This window comes from Chenopodium quinoa, unplaced genomic scaffold (genome assembly GCF_001683475.1).
Source record: "Chenopodium quinoa cultivar QQ74 unplaced genomic scaffold, ASM168347v1, whole genome shotgun sequence".
Taxonomy (NCBI): domain Eukaryota; kingdom Viridiplantae; phylum Streptophyta; class Magnoliopsida; order Caryophyllales; family Amaranthaceae; genus Chenopodium; species Chenopodium quinoa.
Genome location: NW_018742484.1, coordinates 3422186 through 3437970, shown reverse-complemented (window position 1 = coordinate 3437970; position 15785 = coordinate 3422186). Strand labels below are relative to the sequence as shown.

The window sequence follows — 15785 nt, the reverse complement described above, 5'->3', positions numbered from 1 at the left end:
ACACGACAATCATTAAAACGTACAAAACATATTATAATTAAATATAAAATAACTATAATATTAATAAACATGATATTATTCTGTAATGAACATTATTTAAATTTAACGAACATGATCCAAAGACAAAATTTTGAACAATGAACAATTAGATTTTAAATTTTGAATTTTGAAAATGAAATCTTGAATTATTAGTAGAAGAAAATAATTTTTAGAGAGAAAATTATTCAGTGTAATTGAATTTTAAAAAAAATATTTACATTAAATGCGGGGTAAGAAGATATACTCCGTATTAATTATCTTTTACTAATTTAAAATAGCCGATAAAATTTTTTCGTATTTTTTTCACTCTAGCTATATGTTCATTAATTTTTTCACCTTTTTGTAGTATGTTTTTTCCATTATTTTAACTAACGAATGAACCATGCTCATGGTACATCCGCCTATACGAAAAAGACATTAGGCGCATAGATATAACGGTAATTTCATGCACATATTTTCACTATCACATTACTAAGGAACCGCATTTACAATAATAAAAAACATACTTTATATAAAGACAAAAAAGAAAATTTGGAGAAAATCAAAGACGTACTATAATACGGATAATTTCGGGAATTTTGCATTAGTTGTTGTATCTCGGAGCCACTCATTCCACAATAGGCTACACATAAGATACAAGATCTCAAACAAAGGAACTAAACATAAATTATACAAAGAGATCCTATTTAATTTAAGGGTCAATTAGCATGGCATCTAAATAGGCGATGTAGCTACAACATTGACCAATCATAAGAAAAATAAAAATAAAAATAAAAATAAATACAGTAAATCAAGGGTGATGATTGGATCATCGGAAGTTGACTTTGGCTTGGTAAGTCATGCCTACACTCCAATAAGGTGGGACAACATTGTAAGCAACAATTGTCTCACGAGTGGAGTAAGATTGGATTTTGAAAGAAAGACATTGACCTCCTAATTGACCAAAAGCTTGGTATGAAGCTCCCCAATTGTGGCTCATGCTAATCCATCCGGTTTTAGATCCTTTCACCCACATTTTGGCAATGTCACCGGCACCACCTACGTTCATTACCGTTGTTAGCAACCAGTAGTTGTTCCCTTGGAAGCTAAATTTTATCCCTCCCTTTTTCGCGCATGGGACCCTGCTTGGTCACCAATAAATATAAAAATAACTAAATTTAATTTTTATTGATTAATAACAAGTTTTGACCAAATTATCGACTTAAGCCAGACTTGTAGTTGTACAAAAAAAAAGCCTTAAAAGACTATTTTAAATTAAAATTTTGTTATCTTTATATACGAAAAATACTATTAATGAGCTTGTCGAAGGATAGTTTATTACCTCCGGTATTGGACTGGAACGATGCCAGCCTTCCAAAAGGCAAGTTTCTTAAAGGCAGGCATGGAGAGGTCAAAATGAGCTCTAGGAGGGTTACACCAGCCACCGGCGTTACTATCTTGAGCCCAGTTTGGAGGGCATAGATTTGTGGCAGTGATAGTAATGGAAGTCGGGCTGTGCCCATGACCCCTATTGCACCATTTTGATCCGACACACATTATTTGATAGCAACTACCGCAACCATATCCATTATTGAACAATATTGTGCTTAATGCAGCTGTATTTGTACCATACCCATTGTTGAACAAATTTCCATATCCACATGCTCCTCCTGTAAATAGGAAAAAAAAAAAATCAATATTTCATACATTGTAGTAAAAAAATGATTTCTTACTTCACTAGCTAGCTTAGGGTGTGTACAAAGAGAAGCATTAGGCTCGATCATGCATATAATTAGATTATTAGTTGTATTTTGTACCCAAAAAGAGAGCCCATGTATACACGCACATCTATTTATTGCATGTATACGAGTGTACTATAAAGTTGCATGACCCAAAAAGTAAAATGTAATCTCCAAGATGGAAATAAAAAGAACCATTCGTATCTCGTATAAAGTTAATATTATACAATCTCATTAGCATAATAAAAAATAAATAAATAAATAAATAAATAAAGGGGTTATGTGCTATGTATGAAGTGCATGTTATATAAATAAAGAAAAACAACAATAATTTAATTTGTTTACCCATGGTTTCAGAGGCACTGTCATCACCATAAAAAGTTGCATGAGCGTATTTCCATTTGCTTGGCTTGAAATGAGAAGCATATCCATTTGACAATGTCACCATTCCTAATACTACCACTACAGAAAACAACAGACTAAATCGCCTCGATTTTTGCAAAAGAGAAGCCATAATTCTGATAAATAAGTTGTACTTTGGGATTACAAAATAAGAGATATTAGAGTTTTGAATGATTTAGAGAATAACTATGCATGGTTTATATAGTGTTTCAAAACGAATAGGAATGTACGTAACTAAAACTTAGTGACTCCCACGAATAGTTCAAGGCAGAATAATTGGATATGCATGCACAAAATTAAATCTTATAGCGTCCAAAAACAAATGTTCAATGTTTTTGCTGATGGAATATCAAAGACATCTATCCGTAACGTGCTTACAAGTTATACTACACTTTTATGTAGTTATTATCTGATACGAAGTACGACAAAATTTGGTAGGATGAAAATTATTTTATTTATAATGAATGGATGTAGTATGTAGATTCATATATTTATTTGATTGTTGTTAAGAATATGTGCAACATGCACAACGTATTTAACTATATACTATAATTAAGGTTTAACTACCACATTTTTTTATTTAGTCATGCACGTAGCCTATCACCATCTCCTAGTCAAATATCCTGTTTGAAACTTTGAATAGATCAAAAACATCTGAGTTTACACTTATGTACTAGACCATTTCGAGCCAACCCACACGCTTGATTAGAATTGGACTATATAGCATATATCATGCAATTTATGTATGTTGTGATCGTGTTTTTTTTGTGTCAAAATAAACGATGCTGCATTGACTTGGGTTTATCAAGGAGGTTTTTATTCTCTTCAACTTATTCAAATATTTCCTCCGTCTCTAAGAAACATTCCTTTTTAACTTTGCACAATTTTTAGACTATTAATATTTTTAATTATGTATTAGCAAATAAAAAAAAATAGTAATTGATAATTTGATATTATAAAACTACATTTCTACATATTGAAATAAATCTAGCAATATCTCACATGCTATAGTTTTTAAAAATATAATAATGAGAATTTTATTTGTCAAAGTTTTTAAAGTTAGTTTGACCATCAAAAATAAAACAAAAACGTCATTTTAGGATGTACAAAAGGGGTAATTTTTAGTAAAAATAAATAAAATTTCATAAACATATGGCCTAAAACGTGCAAAAAAAATTAGCAGAACTAATACAAGATCCCAAACATAAATTAAGTTCAACAAAAATTTACTATTCCGTCAGTAACCGGTAACTCCATTTATCTAACTATATTTTTAAATTGTTTGAACTTATGAATTATCCCTACAAAAATAAGGGTTTGACCTTAATAAAAGAGTTTCCATAGTCAATGAATGTTTGAAGTCATATTATTACATCCCTCCTCCTTGTTCCTCCTTCCAAAACAAAGGTACATGGTGCATTGATTTTCTTACAAAGGAATTGTCTAACAAACCAATTTGCAAAATAATTAATGTAAAACCTAAATTTGACGAGGGTAGAGGTCGAGGAATCTAAAAGTTACTCCATAAATATTTGGAAATTTTGATTTTTACCACCTTCAAATAACGAATTTATTGAATTTACCACCTCCAAAAAAAAAAAAGATTTACTTTACCACCTCATAAAAAAATTAAACATCAGTTTTCCCACCTAAGCCTAACTCCGGTGACGGAAACCGCCAGTGGGGCCCGCCATAACAGCTAGTTTTTGAAATTATCCCCAAATTCTCCCGATTTCCCTTTGATTTAAACCTAACTTCTTCATTTCTACATCTATTTCGTGAAGATTGAAGTTTTTTTTTGCCATTTTCTTCACAAATTCTGATTTTGGGTGATCCTTAACAATCCCACATCCTCAAATTATCAAATTATTGAAAATTGTACTCGGTCCTGAATCAATTGAACTGTTCGACGGCAAACAGCGAAAAGGTAAGCAATTTTCATGAATTTTGTTGTAATTTTTTGCAATTGTTTGCGTGATTATGTTACAATTGCTAAGTATAATTGAAATTGCATGTTTTATGTTATTAATTCAACCCCAATTTCATATTGTAAATAATTAGGGTTCATGTAAGTGTAAATTAATTTGGGGGTTTTTGATATTTCAATTGGGCAGTAAAATTAGGGTTAGATTATGGTAATTGTGTTCAAATACAATTAACTTCAATGAAAATTTGGCAGTAGAAATGGTCACACTAACTCCGAATTACGAGAACAATTTTTTTTCCTGAAGTCGAATCTATTCTTCGTCGCCGTTTGTTTTCTGAAACCTCTGTCATATAACAATCAGGTTCAGGAAACAGAAATTGAAGCAGCTCAGGTATGAGTAATTGTTGTTGCTCATCCACGGATTCGGTATTTATAAGATCAAACACGTTTTTTTTTTCAATCCTTAAGCCATTAAGGATACAAATCAGACCAAAAACCAAGCTTTAAGCAAATTATAAGATGAACTTTGGCTCATTTACTACCCAAATTAAGGATTTGTGAAGAAAATCGCAAAAAGAAAAACTTCAATCTTCAACAATTTGATGTGGAAATGAAGAAGGTTGTTTAAATAGGAGGAAAATCGAGAGAATTTGGGGATAATTTCAAAAACTAGCCGTTATGGCGGGCCCCACTGGCGGTTTCCGTCACCAGAGTTAGGCTTAGGTGGGAAAACTGATGTTTAATTTTTTTTATAAGGTGGTAAAGTAAATCTTTTTTTTTTTGGAGGTGGTAAATTCAATAAAGTCGTTATTTGTAGGTGGTAAAAATCAAAATTTCCTAAATATTTTAAAGAGCTTGTAGCATTTAGTTAATGCATATTTGATATAGCTAGGTAAGCTACAAGGTATTATAGTTTACTATTGAAGATTTGAAGATGCTCTAATAAAAATTTAAAATTGTGCAATAATAATGCATCATCAAAGATAATTAGTTATTCTTGAAAGTTGCATAACTTAATATGACTTCGTTTTCGTTTTCCTTTTACCGTGGTAAGCCCTACATGTCTTACAAACATTTGTTTCAGAAATTTGTTCAATTATATACAAGTTGCAAACAAGGGTTTAATTTAATTACTAGTTTTAAAATGGAGGGTTGGCATAATTATTTGTGAATTAAGCTTGTGTTCCATTAATTAAAATAAAGTGTGATTGATTGTCTATAACTCGAGTGAATTGTGAGCACCCAAATAAATTATAGTAATTCAAAACTTGACTCGTTACTTAAATTAGTTTAAAACTAAACAAGTACGAATAATTAATACTAAAATAACAATCGCTGACATTATCTCTTTTCCCAAATTGTATATGTGTCAGCTTCTCCTTCAATTTTTTCCCGCCCAAATCTTTTTTTTTTTTTTTTTTTGGGTAAAGCTAAATATTGATTGCAAGGTAATTTTATACAAATTCTTAAATGAACCTGGTTTACACTAATTTATTGTGGACCACTAACATTAGAGAGACTATAGTTGTTTTATTAATTAAAAAAAGGGTTACTTTATTAAAATAAAGGTTATTACGTTGAAATAAAAGTCATTGTGGTATTATAAAGACTATAAGAGGGTTTTTTTTTTATGAAATTTTAATTTTTATATATTGGTCAATATGAATAATGAAGGTTACTGTGTTAAAATTAGGCCTACTATGTTCAACAAAAGTGTCACTATGTTCAATATAACGTCAGTTACGTGTGTATAAACCTCATGTCCACAATAATATTATTGTGAACCAGGTCCACGCAAGTTTTTTCCGTAATTTTATATAGTACATTATCCTAAGGTACACATAGCTAATCTTAAGGAAAGTAAATATTAACCTTTATATATGTGATTACTCCGTCTTATTACAATTAAAGTCCACTAAATTTTGTTGTAGACATGAATTTTCTTTTGTTTATATTATTTTAATTTTTGTAGTTTGGTTTATGTTTATATAAAGATTTTAATTTACATATTTTGAGTGATAAATTGATATTATGACTTGAAAATATACACAATCATAAATTCTTTTTATTATATTCGTGCAGTGCACGGGAGCTAATCTAATCTCTAGTGATAATAATATGATGCATACCGACACATCTATGATTACTACATGCACATTGAAAAATGTACATGGATACATGATTGACCTAGGATTCTAAAAAGACTCCTAAAAAATTGTATATAGCAAAAATTTACTTAATTGCCCTCATTAATGTTAATTACGTCATTTTTAACCCTAAAAACATTTGTTTACATCGCTAGAGGTGTCAGTTCGGGTAAACAGTTCAATTTCGGGTTGGGTTTATCGATTTCAGGTTATAATGGGTTGAATGCTTAGCGGATTGGTTTGGGTCGGTTTTGAAAATTATTGGGTCAGTTCGGTTTGGTTTTTTTTTATATTATGGTTTCTATTCGGGTCGGGTCCTAATCAAGTCAAGTTATAATCGGTTCGGGTCATAATTAGTTTGGGTTGAACCAGGTCAGTTTGAAAAAAGGTTTAGCCACTTTAAAGCGGGTTTTGGTTCAAAATAGTTTGGATCCTAATCGGATCGAAATGTAATCGGTTCGGGTCATAATCAGTTTGGGTTAAATTGGGTCGGTTTGAAAATGGGTTTTGGTTCAATACAGATCGGGTGAAATCGGGTCGGGTCATTATTGGTTTAGGTCATAATCGATTTGGATTGAATTGGGTCGGTTTGAAAGCGGGTTTACCCAATTTGAAACGGATTTAGATTCAAATCATATCGGGTTAACATCGAGTCGGATCATTATCGAATTGGGTTAATCAGATAATGGGTAGGAATGGATCAGGTTATAATTGAATTAAGTCTTAAATAAGTTGGGTTTATCAAGAAGTGGGTTGAAACAAATTAGATCATAAACATATTGGGTTACAGATTGTAAGCGGCTCAGTCATAATGGGTTACGGGTTGTAAATGGTTCGATCTCAATGGGCTACGGGTTGAAAACGGTTCGGTTATAACGGGTTACAAGTTATAAACAGTTCGATCACAACGGGTTACGGGTTGGATCGATTTAGATTTATCTGATTTCTGCTGGTTTAAACGGTTTTTGGTTTAAAAGGTCGGGTTACTATCAAGTTCGGACATAATCGGTTTAGGTTGGAAAAAATTGGCCCGGATTGGTCTTTGGTTTTCAAAAGTCAGGTTTTCAAGGTTCGAGTTTTTTTCGGATCGATTCGAAATAGTCAGATTTAACGGTTTGTGTTAGAAACTGACAGTTCTAATTTTCACTCATTAATACTGCTTGTGACATACTTCGAAAGGGAAAGAACCCCGAACATGACTAGCTATGACAGTAGTATGAATCAACCACTCTAGCAAGCTAAAAAACCCAACCTAATTCACATCATTCCCACGGTCCCACCCCCACGCGAACGAAGTCCTCCGTATCGCACAAAACAGGAGGTCGCCCAGTCAGTGAAGACTGAACAAACCAAAACTCGACCCTCGACAAAGCAGTAGCAATGGAGAGAAAAAGAAGCAGAGAGGAGAGAGAAAGAGTTACCGGAGGTGCCGGAGACCCACCTCCCAGAAACTCCGGCCGCCCTCTTCCACCGCCACCCCCTCTCCCTTCTCGAGGCTTTCCTGGGCCCCCTCCTCAGCGCGCCCGTTTCCAGCCCGTCGACCGCGAAAAGGTCATTCCTTGTCCTATCTTCTTTTTTTTCTGCTGATTCTTGGATCAATTCTTGCTATTCTCAACTTTTATTGGCCCCAATATTATTTTTATTGTTCTTGATTTGGAAATTTGGGATTTAGGGTTTAGGGTTTAGAGTAGGGTTTTCTGTTTGTTTGTCCTCGTTTGTCAGGGTTTGCTTGATAATTGAAGATTATCTACGCATAATTGGATTTATAGATGTAATTTGGTACTGAGTTAAGGTTATCATTTCAAGAGATTTTTTGATAATTTTGAGCTATTAGTGTTTTAGAGTAAAAGTCCTATTTTATGCTTTAGTAGAAATCACTCAGGATGCAATTAGCTTGATTTAATTCACAGGAAGTGTGTAATCATTATATTCTCTGCCTATTAGGTAGCCGAAGGCATTATTTGTTCGTATTTGAGTGAAAGTGGCATCGTCTGACCCCCTATATGCCAAACACCCTACTGGAGTATTGGGTAGTAGTTGAGCATAGAATTGCAGTGACTTGATTGAGATTACGAGTTTCTAGATATTACGAGTTTCTAGATATTACTAACTTAGAGAATGAAAGTGTGAAGGGATTAAGGTGGCCTTTCTTGCCTTAGTGTTTGAAATTATGCTTAACATCTTTACATTCTTGGATGTGGTTCACATATATCAATATATGAGATGTTCCTGTGGCAGTCAGTTGTCGTGATTTAAGTTTGGTGACGGGATTGGGGTTTGATAGTCTTTTTTACCTTTAATTTTGGGTATGTTCGGAAGCGTCATTATGTAGTGGTGCCACCAAAATTGGGGATGGTTTTATTAAATTTTGGGCATATTCGATTCAGAAATATGGGAATGCAAGCTTTTCTTAAAGTCTGTTGAGGAGCCTTTGATAGAAATTGGAAAGAAGCTTTTCCTAATCATTTTGGACAATTCATACATTCTCCTTATCTATTATGTTGAGGATTAGAGGCTATTGAGGAACTATAGTCATAACATTGCGTATTTAGTACTTTTTTTATGCTAATTTGCCGTAGCATAGCACATTGTAGCTACGGCAATAAGTGTGATGTCACTTGATGTGTAAGAGTTGAGCAAGTGTATCAATGGAAGTGCAATTTATTAATGTTGACAGATTTGATTCAATTAGAATTCTGTTCCTGCTGCATTGTACTTGAACCAGTGAGATTTAGAGTCGAAATCTGTATATCTCAATCTTTCTTACTCTGTTGATATGTGAGTATGACATAGTAAACATTGTGGAAATTGCCAATAGCTATTTACTTTATCCTTCACGTTCTATCATAAGCCTACTTTAAAATTATCAAGTTTTGTCTATGTTAGGCTTCCTGAATTATTGTATGCCTTTCGTGGAAGATTTGGACTGCAAATTGATATAACCTTTTGGTTGTGCTTTATTTAATTTCTCTTGCTCTCCAGGAAAATGTGTTGAAACTTGAAATGTAACCCTAACTTTAGTATGATTTTGTTGCGTGCTTTTGCTTTTTCATGTGATTTCGAAGAGCTACTAAACTGACTTTCTGTTCTTTTGATTATGCAGACTTGTCCATTGTTGCTTCGGGTTTTCACTAAGGTTAGTGATCATCCTTTAGGCTGTAGTTTGCAATGATCCTGGCTTATGTCAGCTATCTATTTCTGTTTACTTGTTATATAGTATCCCTGTTATCATTCTGCATTCTTATTATAGAACACTATTTTCTTGATACAATGTTGCACGGGGTTAGGGATTTCCTATATTTGTGAAACTGCTAAATCCTGAAACTTTCAATGAAGTGACTACTCTGATTTGTTATTAATTGTTTTTTTAGGTTAGATGTTAACTTATAAGAGGTTGATGACTTATATCATTTTAAAAGTGCTGGCTCATGCTTAAATTTGAGATTCACGAGTAGTTTAGAATATATACTATATAGTCTATAGACTTTTGAGTGTTGAAATGAAAATTTCATTGGATGATAAAATGGGAGAGAAATTGAAAGAATTATCTTACTCATTGGTGGAAATGCTATATGAATCTAGACAATACTTATCTGCTTGGTATAAGATTTTAGTGACTGCTAATCCTATCATTTTAGTACATCTTATTGAAGTACTGGATTTCTAAGAAGTTCTGTATTTCTAAAGATGTGTCTTGTCCTTGTTGTAAATTTGAGGTTTCCCTAGGTGCTTAAGATCATCTCGAGAAAAAAGAAATCTGGGACATATCAATGACCTTCATGTTGTCAGTTGTAATGTATTAAAAGAAGCTGGTACTGGAATTATTGAATTCTTTATGGAAGAGTAAATGATATTATATGCTGGCAGTGCCGCAAATGAATAGTTGTTGCAGCATATTCCTGTGAGTCTATCGCTCCAAAAATCTTATTTCTCCATGGCCATATGATATTGATGAGCAGATGTTAATGATATTGCTAAAATATACTGCTGTACTCTAGTATTTATTTCCTGGTTTGTCTAACTGATTTATATGGCAGTTAAGCTGAATTTCAATGTGATTTCTGTTCTTATAGATTGGAGGTCACCATACCCAAGAAGATTTTTCAGTGAGAGGCAAGGAACCCAAGGATGAGGTTCAAATATATACTTGGATGGATGCTACGCTTCGAGAGTTGACTGATCTTGTATGTTTGCCAACATTTGTTTAATACTTCATATTTGTCATTTTATCTTTTACCTCCCCTCACTTGTATCCATAGGTTTCATGTGTGATACTGATTGTTATAACCTTTAGGTGAAGGAAGTATCTCCAGCTGCCCGAAGACGAGATGCAAAATTGTCGTTTGCAGTTGTATATCCTGATAAAAATGGGCGTATGCAAGTAAAAAAGGTATCTTTTGCATTCTCTAGATTGTCTATAACTAGTCTCTCAATGCTTCCAGACTTCTCAATTGTCCTTTATAGAGCTGTCTCTATAAAGTGGGACATCAGTTCCTGTTTACAATGTGTGTGTATCTACAATAGAAAGTATTTCATCAACACAAATAGACCTGCAAGAACCACCGCGCCACACCACACCTCTCTCCCCTGGGCCAAAAAAAAAAAAAAAAAAGAAATAAAAGTAAATTAATTAAATTAAGGTGCTAGGATTTACCTCCGTCCTTGTGGAAATTTGACATGTCAGTAAAATATGAAAGTACTCTTGAGTTTGATTAAGTTTAACAGCATATCTCAACATTGTTTAGGTGGGTGAAACATTCTCGAATGGAAATAAGAGACGCTTAGATGACAACAAAGCCTTGGCTGAAATATACTTCCAGGTAACATTTGATTATGATGCTATCCTTAGCATTACATTTTCTCAGTCTATCATGGATCAAAAGCCTCAATTGTTTCAATATAGTTATCTTCTCCTCGGAATATTTGTTGAATGTTTATTATATTTTGTAGATTGGAGATTACTTGGATGTATCAATCGAGTAGATCAGGGATGGCTGCATCTGATGGCTGCATATGCAATGTTACCGAGGCATAGATGTTCTCAGCCAGTGTACAACTAGTTCTTTATGCATGGTTGAGTTGTGGTTATGCCCGAAAATTGGCATAACAGCATTGCATCAATCATTGCTTAAGTTGTCTTCTTGTATTCAAATTTTAATGTTAGTATGAACAGTAGTATCAAACTCTTATCAATTTTCTTTATAGCATTCAAAAGATGCCTAAATGATGTTGCTGATAAGAGCAAATGCCTCAATTCGCTTCTAACTGTATCCATTTGCTCAATTTCTTATCATTCTGCCTTGGCTTGTGCCGTGAATTCATGTACAATATCAGAGAACATTTACATAAACATATAATTGAGTTGGTGTTTCACTCGAATCCAATGGTTCAAGAGCCTGTATAAGAATTACATACAGAGAATATTCACTTTTACTCTGCCTCTAGTATGCAGGAAGCTTACTGTAATATACATAGGTTACCGAAATTTATTTGTGAACTATTACACCCTACAAATTTGCGACAAGCAGTTCAGAAGAGCCTGTTGATCTTAACCATTCCAATCTTCAAAGAAATACATATTACTGGTATAACATAAGTTCCTTACATTTCCATTTTCAGCTGAACATGCACTTCAATAGCTTGCACAAAGTCTGCAAAAAGCGGCCATCTTCCAAAAGATTATGATTTTATTAATACGAATCATCTATTTTGGCATGAATAATCAGAAATTTTAATCATTTTATTTATTCAAATATTCCCAAGTTTTAGAGGTATATTTTCGAAAAAGATTAAGTGCTTTTTTATATTTTCCTATCTATGTTGGGTCTTATGTATATTCCCTTCGTTCTTTTTTATTGATTACGCTTTGACAATTACTTTCTCACAAAAATATTCTAAACGTAACCAACAAATAGGAACGGAGGAAGTACTATATTAAAAAGAAAAATAACAATTTAAAAGAATTCAAACTGTTTCAATTTGCAGTACTCATAAAACCAAGGATCATGACAAACATGGGTTCATTCATGTCAATCACTTTTTTTTTTTTTTTAAATTTAATTTAACACATTATTGTAACTAGCCAAACAGGTGAGCAACTCTAAAACTTCAGCAGACTTATATCAGATGGTTTGGCAGGGGAATTTGCACTTTGTAGGCAGTTTTAATGTGTGTACCTTCTCCTTAAGCTTGGCTTCCTTCTGGTATTGTCAATAGGCGCTTTTTTGAATCGAATTCTAATTCCGTGCTACAGCTGCAGAAGATGTTTCATAATGATTATTATTCAGGAAAGAATATGATTCTTATGTTCCAAGCAAGTTTTAGCAGTAGAATTTTTCTTACTTTGAGCATTTCACATTGTTGGTGGCGCCACCACTGGAAACCGAAAGAATAGTCCCAAAGAAGGAGAGGTTCTCTGTACCACAGTTAGGACAAGTACCCTAGCAGATGGTAACAGTGTTACACACACGATTTGGCACACATAAATCAGATTAGTATGATTTAAATTCGCAGAGCATTACCTTCAAAATGAGGAAATCTTTAACAATAAGCTTTGTAATGGCCTGAGATAACCACAGTATTGTAGGCAGAGCAGCAAACCATGTGAAAATGAAACTAAAAGGCTCTGGAAGCTGCATAGACACAGAACAGAATGATCCAATTGTCGAAGTTACTAACGAATAGATAGAAAGTAATTTCAATAGACAACTCTGAGATTCTTGCAACAGGAAGCGACGTTATTACCTCCAACAGGATTGTGATCTCAAATCCAGTCAAATCATCCAGGAAGAAAAACCTGTTCAGGTGTTGAGCCATTTTTTACATTTCAGATTTGATCATATGTATTTCTTCTAGAGACAGATACAATCAAGCCAATGAGCATGCGTTACTATGTTACTCAGACTCGTCACTTCACCTCAAGGATCTGTCAGATCCTCAACACTCCAACTTAGGTATAGACTTGACACCTAACACTTCTTTTGGATCATTAATTGAAAAATTATTATAAGACAGTCTGGTATTATATGTGGACACATGGCATGCCTGACATGGGTGCTTAGGCCTGAATAACTTAGGCTGATATGTGGACAGGAAAGGGGGAGAGTGCAGTAAACAGATTTCAGAAAATCAACATAATACTCACACTCCAAGGGCAACGACAGCAGCTGGAACGTTCAACAGGAACATTTTGAAGTAGTCGACAGTGAGATCACTGTAAACCTGTCAAATGAGAGCTAGTCAGAAGGAAATTAATCCTCATGGATTCATGGACTCTTGGACAGAGAAAGAAATATGAAAGATACATTTGAACAATATAAGCTACTTATCTTGCAAATATTGAAATCTTAAAGAAATACAAAGCATTTGACATTCTTTTTGAACACAGTAGCATGTTGTTAATAATTGAGAAAGCGATACAAGCATCAACACCACAGCAATTGGAGCTTTAAGAGGCTAATGGAAAATTGCAAACCTTTCTACTCCTAAGACTGCATCGAGGACCCTCCACAACGATCATACTACCTTCCGTCTGGAAAATAAGTGAGAGGTATTAACAAGTCAAGCACAATTGACAACAGGTCAGAAGATGAAAACGAGTAGAGAAAAATACTTCAAGTTGACAAGACAGTTGACAAGAAAGAAATCTATTTCGAGCTGTCATAATATTGAGTTTATTTATAGATACTGACCTTAAGTTTCAGCTTTAGATCATCAAACTCTTTATCGGACAAAATTGGATTTCCAGCTACATAAGCCATGGAAGCTTCTAAAAACCTCTGCTCATCAGGACCTGTTTGATGAATTAGTCAAGAAAATGAAGCAAATTACGCTTATTAGCATCATGATTATAAGTCAGGAAACAACTGAATAACTTCAGATGTTTGGACAATGTATCATTGAAACTAACTTAGCATTACTACGCTGCTTCCTTCCCACATTAACTCTTCCTTGAGATTGTCGAATTCCTCGTTTGACATGACAGCCTTTCCCTCATAGTAGAATGACTGATCACAGAAAAGAGGTCGTGTTATAATGTCTGAACTCGAATGTTTTGTTCTGAATACTAAAGCAGGGAAAACAAAGAAAGGTAATGTATGCATACTTGCAGCGCTTGTAAGAATTCCTGTTCCATCTCCCCTATCGATTTCTTTCCTTTCTTCTGGTCAAGACTGCAGTATTGCAACATATTACTGTCTACCATTTCGTCTTCTGCTCCAGTTTGACCTGTAAATTACATTGACTCGACTTTCAACTCTCATTTTTCACATCAAAACAACTTACAAACATAACAGAAACATGTTTCTGAGGGAATTATTCCATGCTTTTATACTAGGAGAATAAAATTACTAATTGAAGAAATTAATTCGAATTGATGAGTGAGGACTACATTGAGCTCAAAAATTCATTACAATCCTTATCGTACCCACATCACTAATGTCGCGATCATGATCAAGAGGGCCAAGTCTTACACTATATGAGCATCACTAATGTTATATACGGAATACTAATTACTTATTTGCATAATCTAAATCATCATTATATAACCTCGTAATATGTTTGATTGACATGAGGGTTATGTTACTGATCAAACCTTTTACGGAGTATATTAACAACGTTATGACCAAATATAATGCTATAAACAATTGCTAATTGTCTAAAAACAATAATCTAACATCTAATTGTCTAAAAACAACAATTTAACATCTAACTATAATGGTCGGATCAATATTCAATACTAAAAATAAAATTAGAATAACAATATTTGAACTAGAAAAAAAATATATAAAGATGTCACTTGGGCAAAACCTTGCTTATCAGTAGCAGCGTTGGGGGTAAGCAGTAAGAATCTACGTCGAACCGCAAGACGGCGAACACCCATGAACTGAGCAGAAGCATCCTTGAATGAAGAAGAAGCAGAGAAGATTGTAACTGCGCGTTTTGGAGTTGGAGCAGTAAATATCCTAGGTGAAGTTAAAGCTGCTACACCTAGTTTGGAAGCCATTTTTTTAGCTTAAGATGCTAACTTTTTTTTTACCCTTTAATTATTATTTTTTTGAGCTCAAATAAAAGAGCATAATGTTTTAGTTGAAAGGAATAATGGTAAAGGAGTTTTCTGGGCATTTTGGTTTGGGTTTGGAGATAAGGCAAATGGTTGATTGTGTGGAGGGAAATGAAAGAGGGTTTCAAAAAGATCTCTATTTGTTGGAATTCTTGTTGGTGTTGTTTTTTTATTTTGGTAGTTAATCTGCCATGTCATCGAATTGGCCAGGTGGATTGTTTTCTATTGGCTCGTCGTTATGGGTTCGTCGACTTGTCTTAGGTTGACATGTGGTTGGATTATTATTGCCACGTGGTTGCATTGAGGTGGGCCTAATTGTACAAGATTACCTTTTAATTAATTTTTTTTTTTAAAAAAATACTCCCTTCATTCCATATTGTTCTTCCTACTTGAAATCTTTTTGTGAGACAAAATTAATTAAAGTAGGAAGAACAATATAAAATAGAGGGACTACACATTTTACAATTCAGACTACATGAATAATGTTAAAG

At 33.7% G+C, this 15785-nt stretch overlaps 3 protein-coding genes across 4 annotated transcripts; 1 reads left to right on the top strand and 2 right to left on the bottom strand.

The window, feature by feature from the left end:
- Positions 1–847: 847 nt before the first annotated feature.
- On the bottom strand, positions 848–2271 carry LOC110719159 (expansin-A7-like). The gene is made up of 3 exons (XM_021898063.1): positions 2103–2271; positions 1361–1688; positions 848–1160 (listed from the first exon to the last, which is right to left on the bottom strand). The coding sequence occupies exons 1-3, from the start codon at positions 2269–2271 to the stop codon at positions 848–850; spliced, it is 810 nt and encodes a 269-aa protein (XP_021753755.1).
- A 5228-nt stretch (positions 2272–7499) lies between these two features.
- On the top strand, positions 7500–11612 carry LOC110719420 (histone deacetylase complex subunit SAP18-like). The gene is made up of 6 exons (XM_021898363.1): positions 7500–7784; positions 9337–9369; positions 10307–10417; positions 10528–10623; positions 10979–11053; positions 11184–11612. The coding sequence occupies exons 1-6, from the start codon at positions 7614–7616 to the stop codon at positions 11214–11216; spliced, it is 519 nt and encodes a 172-aa protein (XP_021754055.1). The 5' UTR covers positions 7500–7613; the 3' UTR covers positions 11217–11612.
- On the bottom strand, positions 11564–15373 carry LOC110719419 (PGR5-like protein 1B, chloroplastic). Of its 2 annotated transcripts, none has more exons than XM_021898361.1 (11): positions 15042–15373; positions 14338–14459; positions 14143–14239; positions 13925–14025; positions 13708–13764; positions 13378–13454; positions 12978–13029; positions 12755–12865; positions 12576–12673; positions 12410–12486; positions 11564–11884 (listed from the first exon to the last, which is right to left on the bottom strand). In XM_021898361.1, exons 1-10 carry the CDS (start codon positions 15235–15237, stop codon positions 12417–12419), a joined length of 981 nt encoding a protein of 326 aa, XP_021754053.1. In that variant the 5' UTR covers positions 15238–15373; the 3' UTR covers positions 11564–11884; positions 12410–12416. The 2 variants fall into 2 exon arrangements, with proteins under 2 accessions (XP_021754053.1, XP_021754054.1); XM_021898362.1 differs by having other exon boundaries at positions 11574–11901.
- Positions 15374–15785: the final 412 nt, after the last annotated feature.